The following is a 12,585-nucleotide window of genomic DNA, read 5'->3' as shown; positions in this document are numbered from 1 at the left end:
CATCACAGTGACGGACAGCTGTGTTACATCACAGTGACGGACAGCTGGGCAGCACAATGTTCTTGAGGTGGAAATGTGGATTGAACTCTCTAGTGGCAGGTGAGTCAGACATTTGTATGTATACGTACATGCGCACCCATGTGTACACACACATAGCACCTGACAACACATACAAATCTAGCAGACACCAGACAAATACTAATCAAATCAAATCCATCTATACAATATGCCTACATTACATAGAGTGGCGTATACACACACACACACATTCCCAATTATTTCCTCGTGTGCGTGTGTGTGTGTGTGTGTGAGAGAGAGAGAGAGAGAATGTGTGTGTGTGTGTGTCTCTCTCTCTGTGTCTCTCTGTATGTGTGTATATCTCTGTGTGTGTGTGTGAGATGTATATGCACACATGCAAGCAGGTACACATGCCCATGAACACACAGAGGTCAGAAGAAGACATGGAGGGAGTGTCTTGCTCTATCAGTCCGCCTTTTTTCCTTGAGCTGGCGTCTCTCACTGAAGCTGAAGCTGGGTTGGCAGCCAGCAAGCCCTAGAGATGCTGTCTCTGCTCCTATTACAGCTGGGGCTACAGAGCCCGGAAGCCATGACAGCCTTTTTAACACAAATGCTCGGGATTTAAACTCAGGGTCTGATGCTTAGGCAGTACGTGTTCTTTTGTTTTGTTTTATTTTGTTTTCAAGACAGGGTCTCATATGTAGTCCTGACTGTCCTGGAACTTACTTTGTAGACCAAGCTGGCCTTGAACTCAGAGATCCAGCTGCCTATGCTTCCTGAGTGCTGGAATTAAAGGTGTTCACCACCATGGCCAGCCCAGCAAGTGCTTTGATTCAATAGAGCCACTTTCCCAGCCTGTTTGTCATTGTTTGAGACAGGGTCTCAGATTCTGGGCTAGTCTTGATATGTAGCCAAGGTTGACTACAAGTCTTTTTTTTTTTCCCCCAAACAGGGGAAGGAGGGATAGAGTCTCATGTAGCCCAAAATAAGATCATATTCAATATGTTTCCAAGAATAATTCAATATGTAGCGAAGGATGAGCAAAATTCTGATGTTCCTGCCCCTTCCCCCAGAATGCTGGGATCAAAGGCATGTGCCCTGCCCCCACCCTCCCAATAATTTAAGTCCGTATCATGTACAGGATATTTGAGTTTACTCATGAGTTTCAGCACAGGTTACAAATGTCAGGTTACAGGGCAGTGGTGGTGCACGCCTGTAATCCCAGTACTTGGGAGGCAGAGGCAGGCAGATTTCTGGCCAGCCTGGTCTACAGAGTGAGTTCCAGGACAGCCAGGGCTACACAGAGAAACCCTGTCTCGAACCTCCCCCCCCAAAAAAAGTCAGGTTATTAAGAGTCACCAAGTTATCTGAAGTGTGTGCATGGTGCTCAGAACATTCCCTGGCACGTCACCATGTGGGGGTAGGGCAGCTCACTAGCTCATGACCCGACTGCTGAGCAGAATGGCCCCCAATGGCCTGTGACGTTTCTGAACTCTAACGCTGCATCTGTAACCCGAAGCCAACAGTGACCATCCCAAGGGCTGCCGTGAGGATCCACATGGTTCCTGGAGCACAACAAGGGAGCACGGCTGACAACGACTATTAACTCAGACCTCTTGGACAAGCCCTAGATCAGAAAAGCATTCAGGTAAGAAGGAGTATGTATGGCCTACTGCATGCTGGGCGTTCTAGGGCAGGGGTACAGCGATGAGCTCATCAAACGGAAGTTCCCATCCCCAGGGAGATCATCTTCCAGTTTGAGGAAAACGGAAATAAACCAAATGGGTAAGAATGTGTGGACAATAGGAATTGGGGCCTGGGGAGAGAGCCTGCTAGGGTGGGAGAGTATAGCTTTCCACAGGGGTTCAGGGAAGGAGTCTCTTTAAAGGAAAGGAGTGAGCCATGGGCAGTGTCTGTGAGAAGACGCTGTACACAGGAACGGACAAGTGCCAAGGCCCTGAGACTGAAGAGTACATGTGGTATCTAGTCAGGATGTATGTGACGTGGGGGTTGGGAGGCGTCTTCCACTTTGCTCTCCATCTCTTGGGCCTAGAGGTGCACAGCCCCCAAGCCAGGGTACTCTCCCTCTATGGCTCAGGCTAAGAAGATCCCTGGGGTTCTGGGCCAGGTGCAGGAGTAGATCCTACACTGTCAGGACTTGCTTGTGTCTGCTCTGAACCACAGCCAACGATGGGGCTGGGCTCCTGGGTGCTGAGTAGGTGGAGCTTGTGGGCGGAGTGTGGGGCTGTGAGCTCCACCACAGAGGCTTCTTGTGTGCAAGCACAGAGGCCCATTGAAAGCCCCTACCCCGGCCCCTGGCCTCAGCCCACGGCCAAGTTCGGGTGAGGAGGCCAGGCCTCTGCCCAGGAATGTGCCCACTCCTGAGGAGAGTGTCACAGTGCCACAAAGCCCCTTTCTACCAGGGCCTGGGAAGGGCTGGAGTCCTCCAGCCTGACCCCTCTCCTTGTCTCAAAGCAGAGGCAAGGCAGGGCAAGCACTCCGGGTGGGTAGGCAGCTTGTGCTGAGGCCCCACCCAGACTGAGATGGCTGGACCCGTAAGGCCGAGTTGGGGAGGGAGGATGGGGTGTTCTGAACATCTGCCCTGATCAGGCCTCCCCCACCTGACCTCCTGACCCTAGTAAAAGCATTCATGAGATCAGAGGAGGAGAGGAGGAAGATTAAGCTGCCCTGAATCCTGGTAAGTGGGAGGCACACACCCCTAACCTCTAGTGGGCACCCCAGCTCCAAGCATCCATTGCTGCTCAGCAGAGTCCTCATCATGACTGGGCTGAGTCTCCAGGTTGGGATCCCTTAGCTGGACAGCAAACTAGCCTGTACAGAGGTTCAGACAAGCTGTTTCCAACTCCAGAGCCTGGCTGCATCCTGGGTACCACCAATAGAGGAAGAACACCAGCGCCCCAGCACCATGTTCCAATCCGGAGCCCTGCTGAGGAGGCCCACAGACAGGCCTGGACTCAACTGGGAGGCCTCAGGCCCCCTGTGTGACTCTTGGCCAAGGTGGACTAGACAGAGGACCACAGAGAGAAAAGAAACACTGAATGTCAAGGATGAGCTGGGAGGGAGGTCTGCAGGACAATGACAGACAGGCAGGAAGAGCAGAGCCAGCAAAGGAGACAGAGGACCAGAGACACCGGGGAAGGGACTCAGAAAGCAGAGTGAACCCGATGGCCGAGAAATGTCTAGGCAAAGATGGGGAGGACAAAGGGAGAGGGAGAAGGAAAAGACAGTGGTAGAGGCAGAGCTGGGGAGTCAAGGAAAGAGTGGACAGAAGTTACCACAGGGATAGAGAGATAGGCAGTCCGGAGCAAGACCTCACATGGGAGGAAAGGCTGACAGGCACATTAGGAAAGGAGTGAGGTAGAGCCAGGGATGGTCTGTGAAGGGTGTGGCCCAGATGAAGCTGGAAGAAGCTGAAAAAGCTATAAGTGTGCAAGTCTGCAAGGGACATCCCAGGGGCTGGGTTCTAGTGTCAAGTCAAGGGGGACAATCCAAGCACGGCCTTATCAGAGTCAGAGCAGTCATCCTTGCCTACATTGGAAGGGCATCAGTCCTGGGCAAGCCAATACGTACACACCAAGACCTTGGGCATCAGGATGCACACCTATGCCTCCCAGACGGGACTAATTAAGCCCAGCCGATGGCCAGACCCCAGGGGCAGCCAGCTGTGCAGAGTTGAGGCTGGAGGGTTCAGGCCCATCGGCTCACACAATTGCCATTCAGCAGGAAGGAGACCATCTCCACAGGGCCCTTGGGTCTCTTGCCAAGAGATGAGGCCTCTGTAACCAACAGGCCTGCTCTGGGAATCCCCTCAGCAACTTACCCATCTGGTAGTCCCCGCTGCCCACATCTCCACTGCCGAGGCCATCTGTAAGAAAAAGTGAGACTTAACTCAGCAACAACAAACACTCACTGAGCACCAACGTGGTACCAGGCCTTGTAAGCTCCTGGCCCAGAGCTGAAGGGTGGTCGAACACAGAACAGTTACTCCACCTACTAACATGCCTTGTTAGCTTGGAGGCCTCCGTCATAGCATATGACCTGGGGTCCCAAATTCCAGGGACTGTCTGCCCAATGGGTGGGGCAGAGGAGCCAGATCAGCCTGACCTCCAAATGGGGACAAGGAGGAGGTTTGGAGGAGGGATGACAAATGTCCCTTACTGTGGACTGTCAACTCTTCTCCATTGGTCCTGCTGGCTCCAGGCTGCAGAGGGGACTAGTGTAGGGTCAGAGTGATGGGCTGATCCTGGGATCATAAGGCCAGGAGTTCAGGACATACACACCCACATCTTTTTTTGTTTGTTTCTTCAAGTGCGTGTATGTTTGCGACCACGTGTGTGCCACCGTGAGCATGTGGAAGCACTGCTTCCTTCTATGATGTCAGTTCTAGAGATTGAACAGAGGTCATCAGGCTCAGCGGCAAGCACCTTCACCCGCTGAACCATCTCGCCAGCCCTAGTCTATTAGTGAGTATGTCGTTCTTAAAATAAGATTTATTTATTTATCTAATGTATATGAATACACTGTGTCAGTCTTCTGACACACCAGAAGAGGGCATCAGGTCCCATTACAGGTGGTTGTGAGCCACCATGTAGTTGCTGGGAATTGAACTCAGGACCGCTGGAAGAGAGCTTACTGCTCACTCATTTATGACAGGCTGGCCTCAAACTCATGTATAATGGAGGCTAGCCTTGAACTCCTGATCCCCCTGCCTCCACCTCCCAAGTTCAGGAATTAAGTAGGTGTATATCACCACACTCAATTTATGGGCTGTCTCCTGAGGTCCTACCTGGGGTGACTTTCACCGAACTTTCTGAAGCCAGAACTGTTCCTGGAAACCCTCCATCCCTACTAGGGGGACACATGGCTCACCTCCCGATGCATCATCAGCCAGCAGGTCCTCATCGTCAGAGAGGTATGAGTAAGTCCAGCCATACCGGCCCGCTGTGACAGTCTCTGTGTCCTCAGGCAGGGAAAGGCCATCATAGGCCCTCAGCCCATGCGTTACCTATGGGAATTGACAGCCCATGTGATAACCTCTCCTGTTAACTGCCACACTCTAGGGTCCTTCTCATTTCAGAGGGGACCCAACATTCCATCCCAATAGCCCCCACGGCTGTTAGTTTCACTACGGCTAAGGAGGAGTCACTTTTTGTGACTCAGCTACCCAAAGATCCACCAACCCCCGGAAGCCTCAGAGCCCAAGGTGCAGATTCTCAAGGACTCTTTGGGTAAAGCAGACGGCAAAAGGAAGGTCATTTGGTAAAAGGTGGTTCGTTGTCTTTGGAGAATGCAAGGGACACCAAGGGCACGAGAGTAGGCAAGGGGACATTGCGTAACCTGGAGAGACATGAGCAGGTAGAGGAGGGGTCAGTTTAAGTGTGGAGGGGACAAGAGCAGAAGTGAGAGAATTGATGCAGACTTCTGTGACAGTTCCTCCCTCCTCAGGCCCTTGGCCTTCACCACTAAGGTCTGGTGTCCAAGCTTGGCTGCAGGCAGCACAGCACATTCCACTGCTCAGAACACGTAAAGCCCTGCAGCTAAATGCTTGTGTCCAAATGGAGGCAAGACAGACATCAACTCCCCACGCCCTCAGGCTAATGCTAAGCTCAAGTGCATCTGAGGCATCTGTCCTGGGAAAGCGAGGGGGAGGTGCGGGGCAGCGGCATAGCACAAGGCTTAGCAAGATGTCCAAGGACCCACGACCTAGGCTCCCAAGAAACGGCTGCGGGCAGCAAACACCTGCATCCGCTTGGACAATATCTAGATGTTTTCAACGGTGTTGTCCAGGTAACTAAGAGGAAAACACCCAGGCAGCCCAAAGGCTGGGAGGCCCCAGGCACAGGAATTCGGTATTCAATGACCCCAGAACAGTCCAGAATCCCTGGGGAAAGGGCTTCAGGCACTGCCGGGGCTCTGCGGTGTCTGGACAGAGGGACAAGGTTCCTTGTGAAACCCCAATTCTATACAGCCCATGTCCCCCAGGCCTAAAGTTACAGGGCCTTCTGTCACAGGGCCTTCTGCCACAACGTCCTTCTTTGTCTGGTTTCTGGAACCAACTCTTGTTCTCCTTTACGTCTCCGTTACTTAGCCGTCACCCCTCTAACTGCCCAGTAACAAAAAGGCAGAATTAGCCTGGTGTATCGGCTCACACCTCTAATCCCAACACTTAGGGTAGGGGCAGGAGAATCAGTTGAAGGTCAACCTTGGCTGCAGAGCAAAGCGGAGGTCAGTCTGGGTTACCTAAGACCTTGTCTTAAACACACACACACACACACACACACTTATAGGCAAACTGCTGGTCTCTTCTTCACTCTGTGTGGCACTCTCTCCCACCCTAGGTTCCCATACGTAGACACAAAATCCCTAGGTCTGTCTTATCTGCTGCCAGTTGATCCGCACGGGAGCTGAAGTTCATTCTAACTGCCAGGCACAACCATCATCTGTGTGTGCATATGTGTGTGTGTGTGTGTGATCACTTTGTGTTTGCCTGGCTGCTGAGCCTTGGATAAGAGCTGGACTGTCCTCACCTGACACCCTGGTATGACCTACTGTCTGATCCTCATAGCCACAGAGCCATGCCACCACCTGATCCTTCGCTCCCGACCACAGGCTCATTCCTGTCCACAGTGGTAACCGAAGGCTTGCAAATTATGTCCCTATGCATGCAGGTATGTAACCTCAGAATATCCAGGACCGGTAGCCTAACATGGTGGGACATGCCTGTAATACCAGCACTCAAGAGACAAAAGCAAGAAGGTCATGAGTTCAAGGCCAACAGGAACCTTATTGAGTCCCTGTCTTTAAAAAAAAAAAAAAAAAAAAAAAAAAACACAAAGTGTCTTGTCTAGGGTATGTCTCAGTGGTTCACTAATAGAGCACTTCCCTTCCTCACACATTCAGGGCCCTGGGTTTATTCCCAAGAGTACCACCATCACCAAAACACAAACCAAAAGCAGACCCACCCCTCAGGGCTGGTGAGAAACAGATTACTGGCTCCTTCTCAGAGCCTCGGAGGTAGCTTCTCATCCTGTGTTTGGCAGAGCTGTGCAGACCCAGGAGATCCTGAGAGGTACACCCACTTAAGAATGAGACCAGAGACTCTGCTTCCTTCCCTGTCTGGGAGTAGAGGTGGGTGGAGGGTTAGTCTTGAGCAGGCCTTGATTGACACCAGGGGACTAAGAGGCTAGAGGGGGCAGAGACACTGATTAAGGACACCAGAGCTTTGAGAAAGGGCATACTTGGGTCCTCTCCAGGTAGGAAAAGTCACCGTGTTATGCTCACACACTCCCAATCCCATTCGAGCAAGGCTATGGGGGCTAAGCACGAGGTGTACAGATTCCTGGCACCACTTAGACACTGCTGTCTGGAAAGGAAACTCTCGCTGCTAAGCAGGATCCAGGGTTTTTTGTAGGGAGGAGGGGGGGCGGAGTAGCCTGGAACCGGACAGGAAATAGCAAAGTGAGATTCAACAAGAAAAAACATGCCAGGAACACACATCTGCAGGAAGACCAAGGGTACAGGGCACTGAGTCAGAAGTCCCTCAGCCCCAGACACCCAGGTTGACAGTGCCAGCTGCTCTCCCCTGTAGCTTCCTCCCCAGTATCTGAACATACAACAGCATCCAGGGCCCTCAGGGAGACACAAGACAGCCAGGAGCAGAGACTTTATTTGCAAAAAACTGTCCATGCAAAGGCAGCTGTGTTTCACATCTGGGAGGAAGAATGGAGCCAGAGGGAAAGAGGCTGTGGAAAGAGCAGAGTGGGTCTGGACACCTGATGGTAGAAGGGTCTGGGAGCTGGCCAGCCTAGCCTTTCCTTGGGACAGTCAAGAATGGGCAGAGCCAGCACTCGCTCACAGAGTGCTCCCTGCACAAAAGGACCACCCGAAGCTGGCTGCAGGTGCTTAAAGGAGGGAACTGGGCAGAGAAAGACAGGCTTAGCTACGGGAGCTGGAACTTACCCTGGTGGTCTGGTTCCCAGATCTCATCTCTCACTAGTGAGTGCTAAGGACCCTGAGAGTCCCCTTCCAGCACAACGCACAGCATCCAGAGAACTCCAGCTTACACAGACCCTCTGAGGTGGTGAAGTAGTGGTGTGAGGCTCTTCCACACAGACCTTGTTTAAATCATCATGGGGCTAACCTGTGCTTCATGCTCTGCGCTAGCCAGGCAAAGCCAAAGCACACTGGGTTAGACCTCATAGAGGCTGCAAGGACAAAGAGGATAGCAGTACCAGAATGCCCAGGGCTACCCAGACTCCATCTCCAACCTGACCTAGTCCCCTGAATGGCCCAAGGGCATGCTGGGCTGGCAGCAGTCCGGGCCTGTGCAAGTGTGTTCCTTAGGTCCTAAGGAGGGCCGTGGGTAATTCCTAGGTCAGAGGCAGAAATAGAACCCAGGCTTCCTGCCCTGTAGCCTGTCTCTGGCCATGCGGGAGCCCTGCTTCCTCCCAGAGGAATGGGAGTACTCAGGCAGGGCTAGAGGGAGATCTGAGCCAGCAAGGAAGGAGCCAGGCTGAGAGGGGGATTTTCCAGACCTGTAGGTTGCTGGGGGAAGGGGAGTGGCTGACTCATGCAGGCCAAGGCCAAAGTCTACTTCTAACATTCTGGGAGTAACTCCTTGAGGCAAGGATATAGGCAGGGTGGTCCTCAGTGACAGCTATTCTTTGAACCCAAAGCAGGTGGCCAAACAAGAACTTCTGGGAGGCAGCAGTCTCAAGCCCTGAGTGTGTGTCCAGGTTTTCCTGGTGAGGACAAAGGACACATGGAGATACCTCTAGATTCAAAGGCTATAGAGGTCCAGGGAGACAAGGAAAGGAGGGACAGAAAGTAGGCCATCCTCTGTAGCATCCATGAGGCTTTGGAGGGAGTCAAGGTTGACTAGGGTGCTCTCAGAGTGAAGAGACATGTAAGGCATAGAAACCAGAGAAGGCCTGGAACATGGGGACACAGGTACACACAGGACAGAGCCTATGGGGCTTCTACAATGTTGAGTGTGAACCTTTCAAAGGTTTTACCATAGACTGCTTCTAAGACTGCTCTGATCAAAGCTACTGACACACAGGAACAAAACAAGAGAGAACATTAAGAGCCAGAGGAGCTTGGGAGGTGGCCCAGGGAGAAAGATGCTTGCTGATCAAGCATGAGGACCTGAGTTCAGATTACACACCCACACCCCCCCCCACACACACACACACGCACACACACAGACCCAGACTTCATTAAGTTTCTCTCAAGCCAAGCCCTTCCCACACACTATGTAGAGTAACCATTCATCCTTGTAGCAACCCCATAGGCCAGATGTTACAGCGACACCAGTTCTGCACCTGCAAAAAGGGAAAAAAATCCAAGACTTCTTCATCTATTTCTGGAAACAGGATCCCACTGTGTAGCTCAGGCTAGCCTAGGCCCTCCTGCCCCAGCCTCCCAAGGACTGGGATCATGTTCAATCATACTTTGGGCTTTGCTTTTTTTGGGGGGGGAGGTGGTTAGGGGGTTATTTTGTTGTTTTGTTTTTGTTTGAGACAAGGTTTCCCAGACTGGCCTCAAACTCACTATGTAGACTAGAATGACCTAGATAGAATTCACAATCCTCCTGCCTCCAGCCTCACAACGTTGGAATTACAGGAAGAAGACATTGTGCCCAGTATGATTTTGTTGTTGTTTGTCTTTGAGACAGGGAGCCATTGTGTAGCCCTGGCTGGTCTGGAACTCACTATGTAGACCAGGCTGGCCTCAGACTTAAGATTTTTTTGACTCCACCTCTCAAGTACTGGGTTTTAAGGCTTGAGACACTGAAACCAGCTGAACTTCATGATTTCGGCAGTAATGTTCATTCACGTGATTGATTGCAGGGCGTGGCTCCAGGTCCCACGGAGGATGTCACCTCACAATTGACAAGTGCTCTGTGTCTCTTGTCTCAAACTCAAAAACTTCTGGATTCCAAACTACATCCAACCCCAAGAACTTCCATTCTGCCTCTGTGAACTATTTCCATTTTACACATGAGGACGAGGTTCAGAGAGGACAAGTGGGCACCTATGACCAGGCGGGTGAGTACCTACTGCTAAGCACTGTGGACAGTAAGTGTTGAAATGGGTACCATACAGGGAGGTCAGAGGACAAGTGAGGGTGGGTGTGGCTGAGGCACGGGAGGAAGGTGGGGTGTGAGTTCCCTATCTGGGCTCACCTCCTGGTTTGGAATGAGGGAGGCTGGTTAAGTGACAGAGCCTAGGCTGGGTGAGCCACAGAGCTGGATTTCTGCTTCAGCTACCTGCCAGCTCTGGGGCTAGCCAAGGGTGGGGAGTGGGGTGGGAGGGGGGGTTCTCTGGAGACATTCTTCACATGCCTTGGGTGGCCAGCTCCCAACCTTTGTCTTCATGGCCCAGGTCTGGAACTGAGTCCCCTCCACCCCCACAGCTGGTCAGGAAGTTCTGAGCCCCTCCCCCCTCCAAGCAGTCCCAAGGCGGCTATGGCTGCCCAGGGCAAGACTCCAGGCATCTGGGGCTGGAGTGAGCTCACCTCATCAGAATCCAGAGACAGTGGGGGTGGGTCTCACCACCAAACCTCAGGCCCTCTGCCATGGTGCAGCTTCCCAGGAAGACCCCTACAAGTACCACCTCCCCAGCTCCAGCTCAGCCCATAGAGACGGCCAAGATGCCCCCTCCCCTGCTGCCCAGTGTCCTGTCGAGGGCAACAGACGGCAGAGAGGAAAGGAATCTGTCAGGGCAGCAGTTTGCAGTGCAAACTGCCAGGGGCGAGTGAGCAGAACACAAAGGCCCAAAGGCCTTTAATCCCCTGGCAGTCTAAGAGGGGCGCCGGCCGGAAGAGAGGTGGCTGTGCCTTCTCTGGCAGACCCATGTGCCCGTGCCGCTTGGGAGGACTGCCAGCTTCTCACACTTAGGCCCTCAAGTCGGCAGTAGGACTTCTGCCAGCCACTCAGCTGGGAAGAATCACTCCCCCAAAGAAGGACAAGGGTTGACAGAGTACCGCTGTGCACGGACAGGGTGCTGACCTCAGGACTTTAAGGACAAGGGTTGACAGTGTGCCGCTGTGCACGGACAGCGTGCTGACCTCAGGACTTTAAGGGACATAGAAACACTTAAATCTATATCAAGTAGTGGAAACTGCAACTCACCTGTAAGGAAACTAGGCACAGAGAGGTAAAATAACCTGGCAAGGACACACAGCTAACGGCAACTATATTTGAAACTCAGGAATCTCTGCTTACCTGCTCTTACTAGCTTGGCAACAGGGGCCAGGAGACCCCTGCTTGACCCCTGACACCTGCTCCCTTTGAGGCCTGAGATCTGGAAAGGCTGCATTCCAGCCAAGGCACTAGGGAGCACCAGCCAGGGCACTAGGGAGTATTAGGAGGATCGGGACTTGTGGCAGAAGCCCAGGGAGCAGGAAGTTGGGTGTGGAAGCTTTAAGATGTAGCTTTGAACAGCACCCACGGCCTGCTTCTTTTCCTTTTGGCAGCTTCAGGGGGTCCCCATCATCTATGCACAAGATTTCAGGGGGTCCCCATCATCCATGCGCAAGATTTCAGGGGTTCCCCATCATCTATGCAAGATCCACACCAGCCTACTTCAGTTGCTGTGTACGCCAGGAAAGTGGTGACTTTTACTGCTATCTTGCTTTGTTTTGTTTTGTTTTGTTTTAAATCATTTTACTTTATTTTTTGAGACATTTTCACTATAAACCTCTGGCAAGCCTGAAACTGTACAGCCCAGGCTGGACTAAAACCTGTAGGGAATCCTCCTGTCTCAGCCTTCAGAGTACTGGGATGACAGATGTATACCACTGTACCTGGCGGGCAAGTAGAGCCTGGAGCTCGTGGAGAAGGGAAGACAGGGAACTCTGAAGCTGGCTAGCCTTACCCTAGGAGGCCTTGAGGTGCCCGCCGCCTCAGCATCCCTCTCACACAGCTAGGCTGGCATCTATGCCTATTTGCTTCTGACCAGACAGGACGGAACGCATGAGATCCCTGGATCTCGGGAGACTTGGAAGTGAGGTAGGGAGAGCCAGACCTGGCACTCAGTCAGACATGATTTCAGGCCACCATGCCACATTCTACATGGGAGGCCTTGGTTTCCACAACTACTGAGAGCATCACCAGCCAGACCTGCTCATTAAGACTGAACTCAAATCACCTCAAAGCCCACTTCCTGAGTTCTAACCCGCTGGACCCACAGAGAGGGGTGAAGCAAACCAGGTGTGACATGTAGGCCTGTAATCTCAACACTGGGGAGACAAAGGCAGGGAGACAGGACTGCTGTGAGTTAGGGACTAGCCTGATCTACATAGTGAGTTTCAGACCAGTGGAATACACAGCAAGACCCTGTCTCAACATCATCAGAAACACAAGCAGGGGATATGGACCAGCTGATAAAGTATTTGCCCAGCATGGACAAAGCCTTTAGGTTTAACTGCCAGGATCGTATGGGTATGCTGGAGTACCCCTGTCATCCCAGCACCTGGGAGGCAGAAGCAGGAGAATCATGAGTTCAAAGCCATCCTCGGTTATGTAGTGACTTTGAGGCTAGC

The 12,585-nt window shown here is 52.4% G+C and overlaps 1 protein-coding gene across 3 annotated transcripts in view; it reads right to left on the bottom strand.

Moving 5' to 3' along the window:
• Hspg2 (heparan sulfate proteoglycan 2) overlaps positions 1-12,585 on the bottom strand; it is a 98,372-nt gene that overhangs the window by 61,610 nt on the left and 24,177 nt on the right. For all 3 annotated transcript variants that reach the window (XM_028759597.1, XM_028759598.1, XM_028759599.1), the window contains exons 2-3: positions 4,909-5,044; positions 3,860-3,904 (exon numbers count right to left, since the gene is read on the bottom strand). In XM_028759597.1, the coding sequence (XP_028615430.1) occupies positions 3,860-3,904; positions 4,909-5,044 (181 nt within the window). The remainder of the gene's footprint in view (positions 1-3,859; positions 3,905-4,908; positions 5,045-12,585) is intronic.

This window comes from Grammomys surdaster, unplaced genomic scaffold (assembly GCF_004785775.1).
Source record: "Grammomys surdaster isolate TR1022 unplaced genomic scaffold, NIH_TR_1.0 126313, whole genome shotgun sequence".
NCBI lineage: Eukaryota > Metazoa > Chordata > Mammalia > Rodentia > Muridae > Grammomys > Grammomys surdaster.
This window is presented reverse-complemented; position numbering and strand designations above follow the sequence as displayed.